Raw genomic sequence first — 17,241 nt, forward strand, 5'->3', positions numbered from 1 at the left:
TCTTCGTATCCAAGATAATTGTGTAGTTAGAGTGTGTAGTCTTAGAGTGATTATCTTAATTTACCGAGGTTAGCTAGCCAGCTATTTTGTCGTCCTTAACGTAGGAGACACTCCTAGCTAGCCAATAGCCAGCCAACGTCTACTGAATAGAACTTTCGCATTCCGGTCGCATTCCGCTTCGCTCCACAGGTAGTATCATATTTTCATTTCATTTCATTACAGTCCCAACGGTGTGATTTGTTTGATCGTAGCTAGCTACATAGCTAGCTACATAGCCGTCTTTGTTTCAAAGATAATTGTGTAGTCTAGAGCGATTTTCTAGGTTAGCTAGCCAGCTATTGTCGTTCTCCTAACGCAACGTAACGTAACCAACACTGCTAGCTAGCCAGCTTGCCCCAAAAGCAGCATTGTAGAAACTTCACACTCAACGGAACGACTTGATTAGGGTAGTGTCAACAACGCAGCTAGCCTACCTCAGCAGTACTGTATCATTTTAATCATTTTAGTCAATTAGATTCTTGCTACGTAAAACTTTCTGAACATTCGAGACGTGTAGTCCACTTGTCATTCAATCTCCTCTGCATTAGCGTAGCCTCTTCTCTAGCCTGTCAACTATGTGTCTGTCTATCCCTGTTCTCTCCTCTCTGCACAGACCATACAAACGCTCCACACCGCATGGCCGCGGCCACCTAATCTGGTGGTCCCAGCGCGCACGACCCACGTGGAGTTCCAGGTCTCCGGTAGCCTCTGGAACTGCCGATCTGCGGCCAACAAGGCAGAGTTCATCTCAGCCTATGCCTCCCTCCAGTCCCTCGACTTCTTGGCTCTGACGGAAACATGGATCACCACAGACAACACCGCTACTCCTACTGCTCTCTCTTCGTCCGCCCACATGCTCTCGCACACCCCGAGAGCTTCTGGTCAGCGGGGTGGTGGCACCGGGATCCTCATCTCTCCCAAGTGGTCATTCTCTCTTTCTCCCCTTACCCATCTGTCTATCGCCTCCTTTGAATTCCATGCTGTCACAGTTACCAGCCCTTTCAAGCTTAACATCCTTATCATTTATCGCCCTCCAGGTTCCCTCGGAGAGTTCATCAATGAGCTTGATGCCTTGATAAGCTCCTTTCCTGAGGACGGCTCACCTCTCACAGTTCTGGGCGACTTTAACCTCCCCACGTCTACCTTTGACTCATTCCTCTCTGCCTCCTTCTTTCCACTCCTCTCCTCTTTTGACCTCACCCTCTCACCTTCCCCCTACTCACAAGGCAGGCAATACGCTCGACCTCATCTTTACTAGATGCTGTTCCTCCACTAACCTCATTGCAACTCCCCTCCAAGTCTCCGACCACTACCTTGTATCCTTTTCCCTCTCGCTCTCATCCAACACTTCCCACACTGCCCCTACTCGGATGGTATCGCGCCGTCCCAACCTTCGCTCTCTCTCCCCCGCTACTCTCTCCTCTTCCATCCTATCATCTCTTCCCTCTGCTCAAACCTTCTCCAACCTATCTCCTGATTCTGCCTCCTCAACCCTCCTCTCCTCCCTTTCTGCATCCTTTGACTCTCTATGTCCCCTATCCTCCAGGCCGGCTCGGTCCTCCCCTCCCGCTCCGTGGCTCGACGACTCATTGCGAGCTCACAGAACAGGGCTCCGGGCAGCCGAGCGGAAATGGAGGAAAACTCGCCTCCCTGCGGACCTGGCATCCTTTCACTCCCTCCTCTCTACATTTTCCTCCTCTGTCTCTGCTGCTAAAGCCACTTTCTACCACTCTAAATTCCAAGCATCTGCCTCTAACCCTAGGAAGCTCTTTGCCACCTTCTCCTCCCTCTTGAATCCTCCTCCCCACCCCCTCTCTGCAGATGACTTCATCAACCATTTTGAAAAGAAGGTCGACGACATCCGATCCTCGTTTGCTAAATCAAACGACACCGCTGGTTCTGCTCACACTGCCCTACCCTGTGCTCTGACCTCTTTCTCCCCTCTCTCTCCAGATGACATCTCGCGTCTTGTGACGGCCGGCCGCCCAACAACCTGCCCGCTTGACCCTATCCCCTCCTCTCTTCTCCAGACCATCTCCGGTGACCTTCTCCCTTACCTCACCTCGCTCATCAACTCATCCCTGACCGCTGGCTCGTCCCTCCCGTCTTCAAGAGAGCGAGAGTTGCACCCCTTCTGAAAAAACCTACACTCGATCCCTCCGATGTCAACAACTACAGACCAGTATCCCTTCTTTCTTTTCTCTCCAAAACTCTTGAACGTGCCGTCCTTGGCCAGCTCTCCCGCTATCTCTCTCAGAATGACCTTCTTGATCCAAATCAGTCAGGTTTCAAGACTAGTCATTCAACTGAGACTGCTCTTCTCTGTATCACGGAGGCGCTCCGCACTGCTAAAGCTAACTCTCTCTCCTCTGCTCTCATCCTTCTAGACCTATCGGCTGCCTTCGATACTGTGAACCATCAGATCCTCCTCTCCACCCTCTCCGAGTTGGGCATCTCCGGCGCGGCCCACGCTTGGATTGCGTCCTACCTGACAGGTCGCTCCTACCAGGTGGCGTGGCGAGAATCCGTCTCCTCACCACGTGCTCTCACCACTGGTGTCCCCCAGGGCTCTGTTCTAGGCCCTCTCCTATTCTCGCTATACACCAAGTCACTTGGCTCTGTCATAACCTCACATGGTCTCTCCTATCATTGCTATGCAGACGACACACAATTAATCTTCTCCTTTCCCCCTTCTGACGACCAGGTGGCGAATCGCATCTCTGCATGTCTGGCAGACATATCAGTGTGGATGACGGATCATCACCTCAAGCTGAACCTCGGCAAGACGGAGCTGCTCTTCCTCCCGGGGAAGGACTGCCCGTTCCATGATCTCGCCATCACGGTTGACAACTCCATTGTGTCCTCGTCCCAGAGCGCTAAGAACCTTGGCGTGATCCTGGACAACACCCTGTCGTTCTCAAATAACATCAAGGCGGTGGCCCGTTCCTGTAGGTTCATGCTCTACAACATCCGCAGAGTACGACCCTGCCTCACACAGGAAGCGGCGCAGGTCCTAATCCAGGCACTTGTCATCTCCCGTCTGGATTACTGCAACTCGCTGTTGGCTGGGCTCCCTGCCTGTGCCATTAAACCCCTACAACTCATCCAGAACGCCGCAGCCCGTCTGGTGTTCAACCTTCCCAAGTTCTCTCACGTCACCCCGCTCCTCCGCTCCCTCCACTGGCTTCCAGTTGAAGCTCGCATCCGCTACAAGACCATGGTGCTTGCCTACGGAGCTGTGAGGGGAACGGCACCTCAGTACCTCCAGGCTCTGATCAGGCCCTACACCCAAACAAGGGCACTGCGTTCATCCACCTCTGGCCTGCTCGCCTCCCTACCACTGAGGAAGTACAGTTCCCGCTCAGCCCAGTCAAAACTGTTCGCTGCTCTGGCCCCCCAATGGTGGAACAAACTCCCTCACGACGCCAGGACAGCGGAGTCAATCACCACCTTCCGGAGACACCTGAAACCCCACCTCTTTAAGGAATACCTAGGATAGGATAAAGTAATCCTTCTCACCCCCTCCCCCCTTAAAAGACCTAGATGCACTATTGTAAAGTGGCTGTTCCACTGGATGTCATAAGGTGAAAGCACCAATTTGTAAGTCGCTCTGGATAAGAGCGTCTGCTAAATGACTTAAATGTAAAATGTAAATGTAAGAAGAAGTAGAAGAAGAAGAGACTTGCTTGGGCAAAGAAACACAACCCAATGGACATTAGACCAGTGACATCTGTCCTTTAGTCTGATGAGTCCAAATTTGAGATTTTTGGTTACAACTGCTGTGTCTTTGTGAGACGCGGAGTAGGTGAACGGATCATCTGCGCATGTGTGGTTCCCACCGTGAAGCATGGAGGAGGAGGTGTGATGGTGCTTTGCCAGTGACACTGTCTGCGATTTATTTAGAATTGAAGGCACACTTAACCAGCATGGCTACCACAGCATTCTGCAGCAATATGCCACCCCATCTGGTTTGCGCTTATTGAACTATCATTTGTTTTTTTAACAGGACAGAAGCCAACATGTGCTCAGCACAAGAGTGTGCAAAGCTGCCATCAAGACAAAGGGTGGCTCCTTTGAATAATCTCAAATATAAAATATTTTTTGTTTTGTTTTAACACTTTTTTGGTTACTACATGATTCCATATGTGTTATTTCACAGTGTTGATGTCTTCACTAGTATTCTACAATGTAGAAAATAGTAAAAATAAAGAAAAAGCCTTTGAATGAGTAGGTGTGTCCAAACTTTTGACTGGTACTGTACATGTAGACACACACACACACACACACACACACACACAGGACAGGCAGATGGGGGTTGGTTAAGAACCTTCAGGTGGCCCAGATGTTGCTCAGCTCACAATGCATGACACACAGCTTTGATCTGCCACACGAGTCCAACCATCAGCACTGATGGATAGAGTGGGTGTGTGTGTCTGTAGGGTGGGAGAACTCCATTCCCTTGGGAAGATACTCAGCTTCACTACCCAGTGGAGAACTAACACACACACAAACACTAAGCTTGGGCAATATACCGTTTATACTGTATACCAAGGTATTTCAAAATACCCATGCTTATAACAATAAGTTAAGTATAACTATAAGAAATCTAAAATAAATCATATTCAGGTCAGGGCTCCAGTCATGCATTTGGTTTGCTAAGTGACTAGATGTCAAGATCAAACTTGTTGGTTACAGCGGTAATACTGTACACCCCGGTATGATACAGAAACAGTATGAACATCAATATGAACATCTGGTTAAGCAGCCCCCCCACCCCCACCACACACGCACGCACGCGCGCACACGCACACGCACACACACACACACGCACACACACACACGCACACACATTCAGCCCTGGGGACAGCTTACACACACAATCGCTGTTGTGCTTTAGGGTGGAATACAAATTACTTCCAGTGATCCATGTACTTGTTCCAAGCACAGCTAGCATGGATTTCATCTCATGTTTAACTAACAAGTCTTCGACTCACAGAGCTGATGTGCCACTACGGGGAGCTCTACTAACACACTGATGAGTTACCGGCTCATATAAAATTAACCACAGAATCCAAACCTGAGCATATTTTTGTCCATATTGCGTAAAATCTTTTCTGTGCATATGGACTACGAGCAAGAGTCGATTTGGAATTGGGCCAGAGTTCACCAAGGCATAGATGAGACAATGCAAGGAGAGGGCATCCCTGTGAAATGGTTAACAGGAGAGAGTAATGGGAAGCCGGGCCTGTAAGTGATTTCACCCCTCCATCCAGCCACCCTGCTGAGAGAGCATAACAGCCATACCGTATGCCTGGACTCTAACCAAGCCTGGCCTTTACTGCAGCTCTGGAGCACTGGAGACCCCACCTCAGTTCAGATACTATTCAAAATATTCATAATACTATCGCAGGGCTTGACTGTGCTTCCTGGCACATATTGAACTAATAGAATAGTCCCAAAAGTGCAAACCCCACCCATCTGTCACAGGCTAAAGCAAACACTCAAAAGTATTTGCAAGATAGTTTTATAGTATTTGAATCTGGGTCTGCTCTGGATCTCTGTAGACACCGCTAGACCACAGGCCCAGGCAGAGTCACCGTGGTTAGACAGACTGCAGGCTGGCTGCGGCCAGAGATACCATTACCAAGCTGAACCCGGTTAGGTCAGCTAGAGCAGCAAGCCAAGCTCAAATCAGTCAGACTTGAACCCATGGCAGCACAGGCAGGCAGACAGCAGCACCAGTCAGTCTGGTAATGAACAGTGGGTTCTTAAAACTTCATTGACCCATACTCATCCTTGGCTGGGAGCTGGCCTCTTTATGTCAATAATCCTCACGGAAGGAGTCTTGAATGGATGGGAAGAGTTTGGAGAGTTCCCCGTTGTTGAAGTGGACATAAAGTAGCGTACTGTGACTTCCTGGTCTGTTGGGAGAGGATGCAGCCAAATGGCACCCTATTGCCTATATAATGCACTTCTTCTGAACAGGGCCCTGGTCAAAAGTAGTACTATATTTGGGACAGCCTCTAGGACTGGGCAGAGGTTGTTCCCAATCCCTGGAGAGCCACTGTTAGTTCCCTGGGCCAAGGCTCTGCTCTCTAAACTTCCTTCTCCCACCTGCGGTCCACCAAGCCCAACAGTCTCTCTCAGCTTCTGTTTTACTATCCTCTCTTCTCACAGCCCCAAAGCCATGTACATGGTCAGGAAGTCTTCCTCTCTCAGTCCCTAAGCCATGTACATGGTCAGGAAGTCTTCCTCTCTCAGTCCCTAAGCCATGTACATGGTCAGGAAGTCTTCCTCTCTCAGTCCCTAAGCCATGTACATGGTCAGGAAGTCTTCCCCTCTCAGTCCCTAAGCCATGTACATGGTCAGGAAGTCTTCCTCTCTCAGTCCCTAAGCCATGTACATGGTCAGGAAGTCTTCCTCTCTCAGTCCCTAAGCCATGTACATGGTCAAAGCCATGTGCCATGTACATGGTCAGGAAGTCTTCCTCTCTCAGTCCCTAAGCCATGTACATGGTCAGGAAGTCTTCCTCTCTCAGTCCCTAAGCCATGTACATGGTCAGGAAGTCTTCCTCTCTCAGTCCCTAAGCCATGTACATGGTCAGGAAGTCTTCCACTCTCAGGCCAAACCAAAGACAAAGTCTTTGAAGTATGATGGTTTCCTGTTCGCTGTCACCACAGTCGAAACAGAAAGAAAAATGCCTGATGCTCCGGTGTCAAGCCTCATCTCATCTGATCTTGTTTGGAGAGAAGGAGAGAGTCTCATACATGTAATTATTTCTGTCCCCATTGCTTCAAGGGGGACTGAGGATAAAGAGACCGTGCCAATTTGTCATTCTCTGTCTACCAAATGAGACTGTTATGCAACAGCTAATTACTTGCACTTGGCCCAGGGAGGGTCTCTCTACCCCCCTGTAGTGCGGTGTTGGTTATCTTCCATGAAAAGAGAAAGGGGAGAGAGGAGCACAAACACAGTGACCCAGCAGTCTCACCGTATTTCTCTGCAACCATAAAGCATTTAGCTGAAACCGCCGTAGCACAGTAAGCTTGTACAGACAGACAGAGACCGAGATACAGAGACCGAGATACAGAGACCGAGACAGACCGCACGGCAGAGCGTAAGAGGAGGACAGCAAGCCCAGAGAGAAAGAACACTAGGCTAGCTGAGCCAGACAGGCCCTGCAGTTTCTCTTTTCCACAATTTTTGGAGGATGATGTCATTATTTATTTTAAAGCTAGCTGTCTAAGCCTGAGGCAGGAGCAGAGAGAACAGACGGGGGGAGGACAAAGCTTTCTAACCAACTTGAACATACCACCCGCTTAGAGCAATCAACTCCCTTCTCATCTACCTTTATTGAGCTATGTATCACTCCATCTCCACACATTCTAAATCAATCAAATCGATCAAGGAAAACTCGTGGTAATTTGTGCATATTTCCACACTCACCTATTACTCTCCTTATCTATCTCTCTATATCCATCTCTCGCTCTATATCCATCTCTCTCTCTAAATCAATTTCAATTCAAGGGACTTTATTGGCATGGGAAACATATGTTAACATTGACAAAGCAAGTGAGGTAGATAATATACAGAAGTGAAATAAAAAATAAAAATGAACAGTAAACTCACAGAAGTTCCAAAATAATAAAGACATTACAAATGTCATATGTATATATACACAGTGGGGCAAAAAAGTATTTAGTCAGCCGCCAATTGTCCCACTTAAAAAGATGAGGCCTGTAATTTTCATCATAGGTACACTTCAACTATGACAGACAAAATGAGGGGGAAAATCCTGAAAATCACATTGTAGGATTTTTTATGAATTTATTTGCAAATTATGGTGGAAAATAAGTATTTGGCCAATAACAAAAGTTTATCTCAATACTTTGTTTGGTTATGTTGCACTTCCTAAGGCTTCCACTAGATGTCAACAGTCTTTAGAACCTTGTTTGAGGCTTCTACTGTGAAGCGGGGCCGAATGAGAGGGGAATGAGCCAGGTGTCTGGCAGATTGCCACAGGCTCGTATCGCGCGGTCACGAGAGAGTTAGCTTTTCTTCCATTGCTTTTCTACAGACATAGAAATTCTCCGGTTGGAACATTCTTGAAGATTTATGATAAAAACATCCTAAAGATTGATTCAATACTTAGTTTGACAAGTTTCTACGACCAGTAATATAACTTTTTGAACTTTCCGTCCGACGTTCGGCTGGACCTGAACTCGCGTTTGGATTTGTTTACCAAATGCCCTAACAAAAGAAGCTATTTGGACATAAATAATGAACGTAACGAGCCAATGTAAAATGAGATTTTTTAAATATAAATATGCACTTTAGCGAACAAAACATACATGTATTGTGTAACATGAAGTCCTATGAGTGTAATCTGATGAAGATCATCAAAGGTTAGTGATTAATTTCATCTCCAATTGTGCTTTTTGAGACTCCTCTCTTTGGCTGGAAAAATGGCTGTGTTTTTCTGTGACTTGGTGGTGACCTAACATAATCGTTTGTGGTGCTTTCACTGTAAAGCTTTTTTGAAATGAGACACTGTGGCTGGATTAACAAGAATTTTATCTTTAAAATGGTGTAAAATACTTGCATGCTTGAGGAATTTTAATTATGTTGTTTTAAATTAGGCGCCCTGCACTTTCACTGGCTGTTGGCGAGGTGGGACGCTACCGTCCCACATATCCCAGAGAGGTTATGAACAAATTCTAATTTACAATGACGGCCTATCCCGGCCAAACCCTAACAACGCTGAGCCAAATGTGCGCCGCCCTATGGGACTCCCAATCACAGCCGGATGTGATACAGCCTGGATTTGAACCAGGGACCGTAGTGACACCTCTTACACTGAGATGCAGTGCCTTAGACCACTGCGCCACTGGCTTCATTGCCAAAATCCCGAAGTATCCCTTTAAGTGTGGTTGTTCCATGGTCGTACTGTATTAGAGCAGTCAAAGCATTCAAACAGTCAGCATCGTCCCTACCTGACGACAGGTTCTGGGATGGCGTCCACGCTGGCAGGGACCTGGACCCCCTTCTCCCACTCCTGTCTCCAGGGGTCTGACAGCACATAGAAGTCATCGGGGCCCAGCTGGGCCGAGTCTGGCAGCTTCATGGCTGTGATGAAGTCCGTCCGGAACACCTGACATAAAACACAAAGAGAGAGGGTTGACACCTTACACAATACAACAGAGAAAGACAGAGAGATTCAGTTAAATTATCACAATAATTTGCATCTGTATAGCAGTTTGAATTTGAGAAGAAATGACAGGTTTTAGGCTAAACATGACCATCTCTCAGGCTGTACATTGTATGCAGCAGTCCATTTAGGTTCATTTAAGACTTATATTGTAAGCACAAAACAAGTACTTTTGCGGTTGGCAGCGGTCAAATAAACGTTCCAATTAACACTACACAGTATTTGTGTATACAAAGCCAGCATAAAAAGGGGCATTTTACATTTCAACATCCAACAAAGGTCATCAGTAAAGGTCATAGGGCTCTGGACAAACGTAGTACACTAAAAACAGAACCATTTGGGACGCACATAGTGTCTTCAGAGAGACTCAATCCTGTGCCCTGCCAAAGGCCTGCGGAGCAGCACTGATGTTATCCGTCCCATAATAAGCACAGATCCCCAACTCCATGAATAAAAATAGTCAAGGACATCAGCCACAGGCCCACGGCACCGTGCAGAGCCGAAAAATAATGACTACTTATTTACTGCCAACATCAAGTAGTAAACATCTCTACCTGATTACTACGGGAAACACTACTGTTTTCCTACTGAACACTTTCCTGTGTATCTTGACTAGTACATAAACTACACATTCACTACACAATCCGCCCCATCCGTAGTGGTTAAGTAGTATTAGGTAGTGGTTAGGTCGTATTAGGTAGTGGTTAGGTAGTATTAGGTAGGGGTTAGGTAGTATTAGGTAGGGGTTAGGTAGTATTAGGTAGGGGTTAGGTAGTGGTTAGGTAGTATTGGGTAAGGGTTAGGTAGTATTAGGTAAGGGTTAGGTAGTATTGGGTAAGGGTTAGGTAGTATTAGGTAGTATTGGGTAAGGGTTAGGTAGTATTAGGTGTCACGAACCGGCTCAAAGCCCGTAACAAAAGGGAGACAACGTGGAGATAAGGCGTAACAAAATATATATTTATTAACTAAAGCAACTAAGGAAAATATACAACGGTGTGTGTAATCAGTAATCAGTAGTGTAAGTGAGTGTTTTGCATGCATGAATGTGATAATGCAGGGTGTTGAAAGATGCTAAAGCAAACAACCCAAAAACCACCAAGAAACACAACAAAATCCATAAAGATGTCTGCATGGAGAGAGTCTCCTCCATGAATGGGGAAGTGGTATATTTATCCTGGGAGACACCGGGCCCAGGTGTGTCTGCATGGAGAGAGTCTCCTCCATGAATGGGGAAGTGGTATATTTATCCTGGGAGACACCGGGCCCAGGTGTGTCTGCATGGAGAGAGTCTCCTCCATGAATGGGGAAGTGGTATATTTATCCTGGGAGACACCGGGCCCAGGTGTTTCCCATGTAGCTGACGACCCTCCCAACTCCGCCCACCGGCATCCTAATAAGGAAACATAAAGAGAGAATATGGCAGACAGTGTGGGAGGGTCGTCACATAGGTAAGGGTTAGTAGTATTAGGTAGGGGTTAGGTAGTATTGGGTAAGGGTTAGGTAGTATTAGGTAGGGGTTAGGTAGTATCGGGTAAGGGTTAGGTAGTATTGGGTAAGGGTTAGGTAGTATTGGGTAAGGGTTAGGTAGTATTGGGTAAGGGTTAGGTAGTATTGGGTAAGGGTTAGGTAGTATTAGGTAGGGGTTAGGTAGAGAGAGACTTTGACTTTCTTTAATGATACATCCTCATTTCATTAACACCTGACTACTACCACCCCCCTTTTAAAAAACAAATATCCCCTGTACTGTGTACTCACCTTGCACTCTACCCCATGACACAAAACATCACCACTTTTACAACCGTATATCCAACCCATCTTCCCCAGCTGTACAGATGGCCCCCCCGACACCATATCTCCTGAAACATCTCAAAACATCACCACTACAACCGTATATCCAACCCATCTTCCCCAGCTGTACAGACGGCCCCCCCGACACACCATATCTCCTGAAACATCTCAAAACATCACCACTACAACCGTATATCCAACCCATCTTCCCCAGCTGTACAGACGGCCCCCCCGACACCATATCTCCTGAAACATCTCAAAACATCACCACTTTTACAACCGTATATCCAACCCATCTTCCCCAGCTGTACAGACGGCCCCCCCGACACACCATATCTCCTGAAACATCTCTATATCCCTAATTCCACCCTAAGGGGCGCAGAGACCTGGTCTGTTATCCCCCCACCTTTGACCCTGTTCTTCCTTGTTAGCCAAATAGCTAACTTTGCCTGAGCAAACAGATAATTCAACAATACATATTTGGCCTTTTCCTTCTTCGAATACCTGTACCCCAATATAAACATCCCGACAGTAAACTCCACCCCCAACCTCCCAACAGAGACATTAATGGCATTAACCTGGCGCACACAGAAGACACATGAATCACAGTTTCATTCATGACACAGGAAGGACACCCCTATCCAACAAGAGAGAGAGAGAGAGAGAGAGAGAGAGAGAGAGACCAACCAAGGAGGGCCTACATCAGCACCTAGATCTTCTGCACAGATTCTGTCAGACCTGGGCCCTGACAGTAAATCTCTGAAAGAGACAAAAATAATGGTGTTCCAAAAAAGGTCCAGTCACCAGGATCACAACTACAAATTACTTCTACACAGATGCCCTAGAACACACAAAAAACGATACATACCTTGGCCTAAACATCAGCGCAACAGGTAACTTCCACAAAGCTGTGAATGATCTGAGGGACAAGGCAAGAAGGGAATTCTATGCCATCAAAAGGAACATAAAATTTGACATACGACAAAAAATACTTGAATCAGTTGTAGAACCCATTTCCCTTCATGGTTGTGAGGTCTGGGGCCGCTCACCAACCAAGAATTCACTAAATGGGGCAAACGCCAAATTGAGATTGCATGCAGAATTCTGCAAAAACATCCTCCGTGTACAATGTAAAACACCAAATAATGCATGCAGAGCAGAATTAGGCCGATACCCGCTAATGATCAAAATCCAGAAAAGACAAGTTAAATTCTACAACCACATAAAAGGAAGTGGTTCCCAAGCCTTCCATAACAAAGCCATCACCTACAGAGAAATACACCTGGAGAAGAGTCCCCTAAGCAAGCTGTTCACAAACAGACCCCACAGAGCCCCAAGGAGAGCAACACAATTAGACCCAACCAAATCATGAGAAAACAAAAAGATAATTACTTGACACATTGGAAAGTACTAACAAAAAAACAGAGCAAACTAGAACAATTTTGCCCTAAACAGAGAGTACACAGTGGCAGAATACCTGACCACTGTGAGTGACCCACACTTAAGGAAAGCTATGACTATGTACAGACTCAGTGAGCATAGCCTTGCTATTGAGAAAGGCCGCCGTAGGCAGACCTGGCTCTCAAGAAAAGACAGGCTATGTGTACACTGCCCACAAAATGAGGTGGAAACTGAGCGGCATTTCCTAACCTCCTGCCAACTGCATGACATATTAAAGACACATATTTCCCTCAGAATACACAGATCCAAAGAATTTGAAAACAAACCCGATTTTGATAAACTCCCATATCTACTGGGTGAAATACCACAATGTGACATCACAGCAGCAAGATTTGTGACCTGTTACCACAAGAAAGGGGCCACCAGTGAAGAAACACCATTGTAAATACAACCCATATTTATGCTTATTTACTTTCCCTTTTGTACTTTGTACTCATTTGCACATTTGCACATCGTTACAACACTGTATATATACATAATATGACATTTTGTAATGTCTTTATTCTTTTGGTAATGTTTACTGTTCGTTTTTATTGTTTATTTCACTTTTGTATATTATCTACTTCACATGCTTTGGCAATGTTAAAATATGATTCCCATGCCAATAAAGCCCCTTGAATTCAATTGAGAGAGAGAGAGAGCGAGCGAGAAGCAGAAAAAGAGAGCGAGAAGCAGAAAAAGAGAGCGAGAAGCAGAAAAAGAGAGCGAGAAGCAGAAAAAGAGAGCGAGAAGCAGAAAGAGAGAGCGAGAAGCAGAAAAAGAGAGCGAGAAGCAGAAAAAGAGAGCGAGAAGCAGAAAGAGAGCGAGAAGCAGAAAAAGAGAGCAAGAAGCAGAAAAAGAGAACGAGAAGCAGAGAGAGAGCGCGTGAGAGGATGAGGGAGCACGTGAGAGGCTGAGAGAGAGTGAGAGGCTGAGAGAGCGTGAGATGCTGAGAGAGAGAGCGAGAAGCTGAGAGAGCGCGTGAGAGGCTGAGAGAGAGAGCGAGAAGCTGAGAGCGTGTGAGAGGCTGAGAGAGAGAGCGAGAGGCTGAGAGAGCGTGTGAGAGGCTGAGAGAGCGCGTGAGAGGCTGAGAGGGAGAGCGAGAGGCTGAGAGGGAGAGCGAGAGGCTGAGAGGGAGAGCGAGAGGCTGAGAGGGAGAGCGAGAGAGTGAGAGGGAGAGTGAGAGGCTGAGAGAGAGAGCGAGAAGCAGAAAGAGAGAGCGAGAGGCTGAGAGAGAGCGAGAAGCAGAAAGAGAGAGCGAGAGGCTGAGAGAGAGAGCGAGAGGCAGAGAGAGAGAGAGAGAGAGAGAGAGAGAGAGAGGCTGAGAGGGTGCGCGACAGGCTGAGAGGGCACGCGAGAGGCTGAGAGAGAGAGCGAGACCCCAGTAAGTTCTGGGCTGTACAGTATATGAAAAGGCCATATGTAAAAACCCAGGCAGATAGCCGAGTGGAAATTGCCTTGGCCGACAAGGGTGTCTGCCAGCACAAATAGATAATGCAATGTAGGGAGTGTGTGTGACAGTGTGTGTGTGGGACGGAGAGAGCAAAGAGAAAATGTGTGTGTGTGTGTGTGTGTGGGGGTGTCTCTCTCAGACAGTCAGTCGAGGCCAAGATGAACACTCCTCTCCTTCAGCAGACCAAAGCTGGGGGAGGACAGTCAGGATGATCTCCTGTTCTCTCTCCAACACCCAGCAGCAGAGGCAGGGCCACCTCTAGCCTTTTGGGGACCTTAAGCGACATTTGGTTTCTGTCCACCAAGCAGGCAAAACATTTTAGTGGTTCCCCTCTTGATGGTGGAGAGAACATTTTTTTATTTAAGTTAATTTCCTGCAATTCCAGACATTTGCCATGGAGCGTAGATAATGATTGCTATTTTATAACACATTTCATGCGAATCTGAGTGAGAGTGACTAACAACAATTTTGAACTTATACTATTATAACTCTCAACATTAAGTTGAGACAAGAGTGAGACCGCTTATGTCTGGAACCAGCCCACAGAGGAAAGGAGTGATTCATTTTTACTGTGTTTAAACAAACCAACCAAAGCTAATTAATGTCAGGGAAACAGAATTACAAGGTCCCTGGTTTTAATGTCCACGCCTCTCGCTCTCCCTTTCCCCATCCATCTCTCCTTTCACCCCATCCATCTCTCCATCCCCCATCCATCTCTCCTTTCACCCAATTCCCTCTCTCCATCCCCCATCAATCTCTCCTTTCACCCAATTCCCTCTCTCCCTCCCCCATTCATCTCTCCTTTCACCCCATTCCCTCTCTCCATCCCCCATCCATCTCTCCCTCCCCATTCCCCATCCATCTCTCCTTTCACCCCATTCCCTCTCTCCATCCCCCATCCATCTCTCCCTCCCCATTCCCCATCCATCTCTCCTTTCACCCCATTCCCTCTCTCCATCCCCCATCCATCTCTCCTTTCACCCCATTCCCTCTCTCCCTCCCCCATTCCCCATCCATCTCTCCTTTCACCCCATTCCCTCTCTCCATCCCCATCCATCTCTCCTTTCACCCCATTCCCTCTCTCCCTCCCCCATTCCCCATCCATCTCTCCTTTCACCCCATTCCCTCTCTCCCTCCCCCTTTCCCCATCCATCTCTCCTTTCCCCCATTCCCTCTCTGCCTCCCCCATTCCCCATCCATCTCTCCTTTCACCCCATTCCCTCTCTCCCTCCCCCATCCATCTCTCCTTTCACCCCATTCCCTCTCTCCCCCCCAATCCATCTCTCCTTTCACCCCATCCATCTCTCCTTTCACCCCATTCCCTCTCCCTCCCCTTTCCCCATCCATCTCTCCTTTCCCCCATTCCATCTCTGCCTCCCCCATTCCCCATCCATCTCTCCTTTCACCCCATTCCCTCTCTCCCTCCCCATCCATCTCTCCTTTCACCCCATTCCCTCTCTCCCTCCCCCATCCATCTCTCCTTTCACCCCATTCCCTCTCTCCCTCCCCATCCATCTCTCCTTTCACCCCATTCCCTCTCTCCCTCCCCATCCATCTCTCCTTTCACCCCATTCCCTCTCTCCCTCCCCCATCCATCTCTCCTTTCACCCCATTCCCTCTCTCCTCCCCCATCCATCTCTCCTTTCACCCCATTCCCTCTCTCCCTCCCCCATCCATCTCTCCTTTCACCCCATTCCCTCTCTCCCTCCCCCATCCATCTCTCCTTTCAACCCATTCCCTCTCTCCCTCCCCCATCCATCTCTCCTTTCACCCCATTCCCTCTCTCCCGCCCCCATCCATCTCTCCTTTCACCCATTCCCTCCCCCATCCATTACATTTACATTTAAGTCATTTAGCAGACGCTCTTATCCAGAGCGACTTACAAATTGGTGCTTTCACCTTATGACATCCAGTGGAACAGCCACTTTACAATAGTGCATCTAAATCTTTTAAGGGGGGGGTGAGAAGGATTACTTTATCCTATCCTAGGATAGCCTTAAACCCCTACAACTCATCCAGAACGCCGCAGCCCGTCTGGTGTTCAACCTTCCCAAGTTCTCTCACGTCACCCCGCTCCTCCGCTCCCTCCACTGGCTTCCAGTTGAAGCTCGCATCCGCTACAAGACCATGGTGCTTGCCTACGGAGCTGTGAGGGGAACGGCACCTCAGTACCTCCAGGCTCTGATCAGGCCCTACACCCAAACAAGGGCACTGCGTTCATCCACCTCTGGCCTGCTCGCCTCCCTACCACTGAGGAAGTACAGTTCCCGCTCAGCCCAGTCAAAACTGTTTGCTGCTCTGGCCCCCCAATGGTGGAACAAACTCCCTCACGACGCCAGGACAGCGGAGTCAATCACCACCTTCCGGAGACACCTGAAACCCCACCTCTTTAAGGAATACCTAGGATAGGATAAAGTAATCCCTCTCACCCCCCCTCCCCCTGAAAAGATTTAGATGCACTACTGTTCCACTGGAGGTCATAAGGTGAATGCACCAATTTGTAAGTCGCTCTGGATAAGAGCGTCTGCTAAATGACTTAAATGTAAAAATGTATTCCTTAAAGAGGTGGGGTTTCAGGTGTCTCCGGAAGGTGGTGATTGACTCCGCTGTCCTGGCGTCGTGAGGGAGTTTGTTCCACCATTGGGGGGCCAGAGCAGCGAACAGTTTTGACTGGGCTGAGCGGGAACTGTACTTCCTCAGTGGTAGGGAGGCGAGCAGGCCAGAGGTGGATGAAAGCAGTGCCCTTGTTTGGGTGTAGGGCCTGATCAGAGCCTGGAGGTACTGAGGTGCCGTTCCCCTCACAGCTCCGTAGGCAAGCACCATGGTCTTGTAGCGGATGCAAGCTTCAACTGGAAGCCAGTGGAGAGAGCGGAGGAGCGGGGTGACGTGAGAGAACTTGGGAAGGTTGAACACCAGACGGGCTGCGGCGTTCTGGATGAGTTGTAGGGGTTTAATGGCACAGGCAGGGAGCCCAGCCAACAGCGAGTTGCAGTAATCCAGACGGGAGATGACGAGTGCCTGGATTAGGACCTGCGCCGCTTCCTGTGTGAGGCAGGGTCGTACTCTGCGGATGTTGTAGAGCATGAACCTACAGGAACGGGCCACCGCCTTGATGTTAGTTGAGAACGACAGGGTGTTGTCCAGGATCACGCCAAGGTTCTTAGCGCTCTGGGAGGAGGACACGATGGAGTTGTCAACCGTGATGGCGAGATCATGGAACGGGCAGTCCTTCCCCGGGAGGAAGAGCAGCTCCGTCTTGCCGAGGTTCAGCTTGAGGTGGTGATCCGTCATCCACACTGATATGTCTGCCAGA

At 48.2% G+C, this 17,241-nt stretch overlaps 1 protein-coding gene across 7 annotated transcripts in view; it reads right to left on the reverse strand.

The window, feature by feature from the left end:
• Positions 1 to 17,241, reverse strand: part of LOC115136144 (protein Jade-1-like) — a 239,888-nt gene that overhangs the window by 161,374 nt on the left and 61,273 nt on the right. For 2 of the 7 annotated variants that reach the window (XM_029671640.2, XM_029671641.2), the window contains one exon: positions 9,033 to 9,190. In XM_029671640.2, coding sequence (XP_029527500.1) covers positions 9,033 to 9,190 — 158 coding nt within the window. Of the gene's footprint in view, positions 1 to 9,032; positions 10,638 to 11,722; positions 11,879 to 11,903; positions 14,647 to 17,020; positions 17,100 to 17,241 lie in introns of those variants that run through there. The other 5 variants (XM_065023875.1, XM_065023876.1, XM_065023877.1 and 2 more) reach the window with 5 other exon arrangements.

This window comes from Oncorhynchus nerka, linkage group LG10 (genome assembly GCF_034236695.1).
Source record: "Oncorhynchus nerka isolate Pitt River linkage group LG10, Oner_Uvic_2.0, whole genome shotgun sequence".
Lineage (NCBI taxonomy): Eukaryota > Metazoa > Chordata > Actinopteri > Salmoniformes > Salmonidae > Oncorhynchus > Oncorhynchus nerka.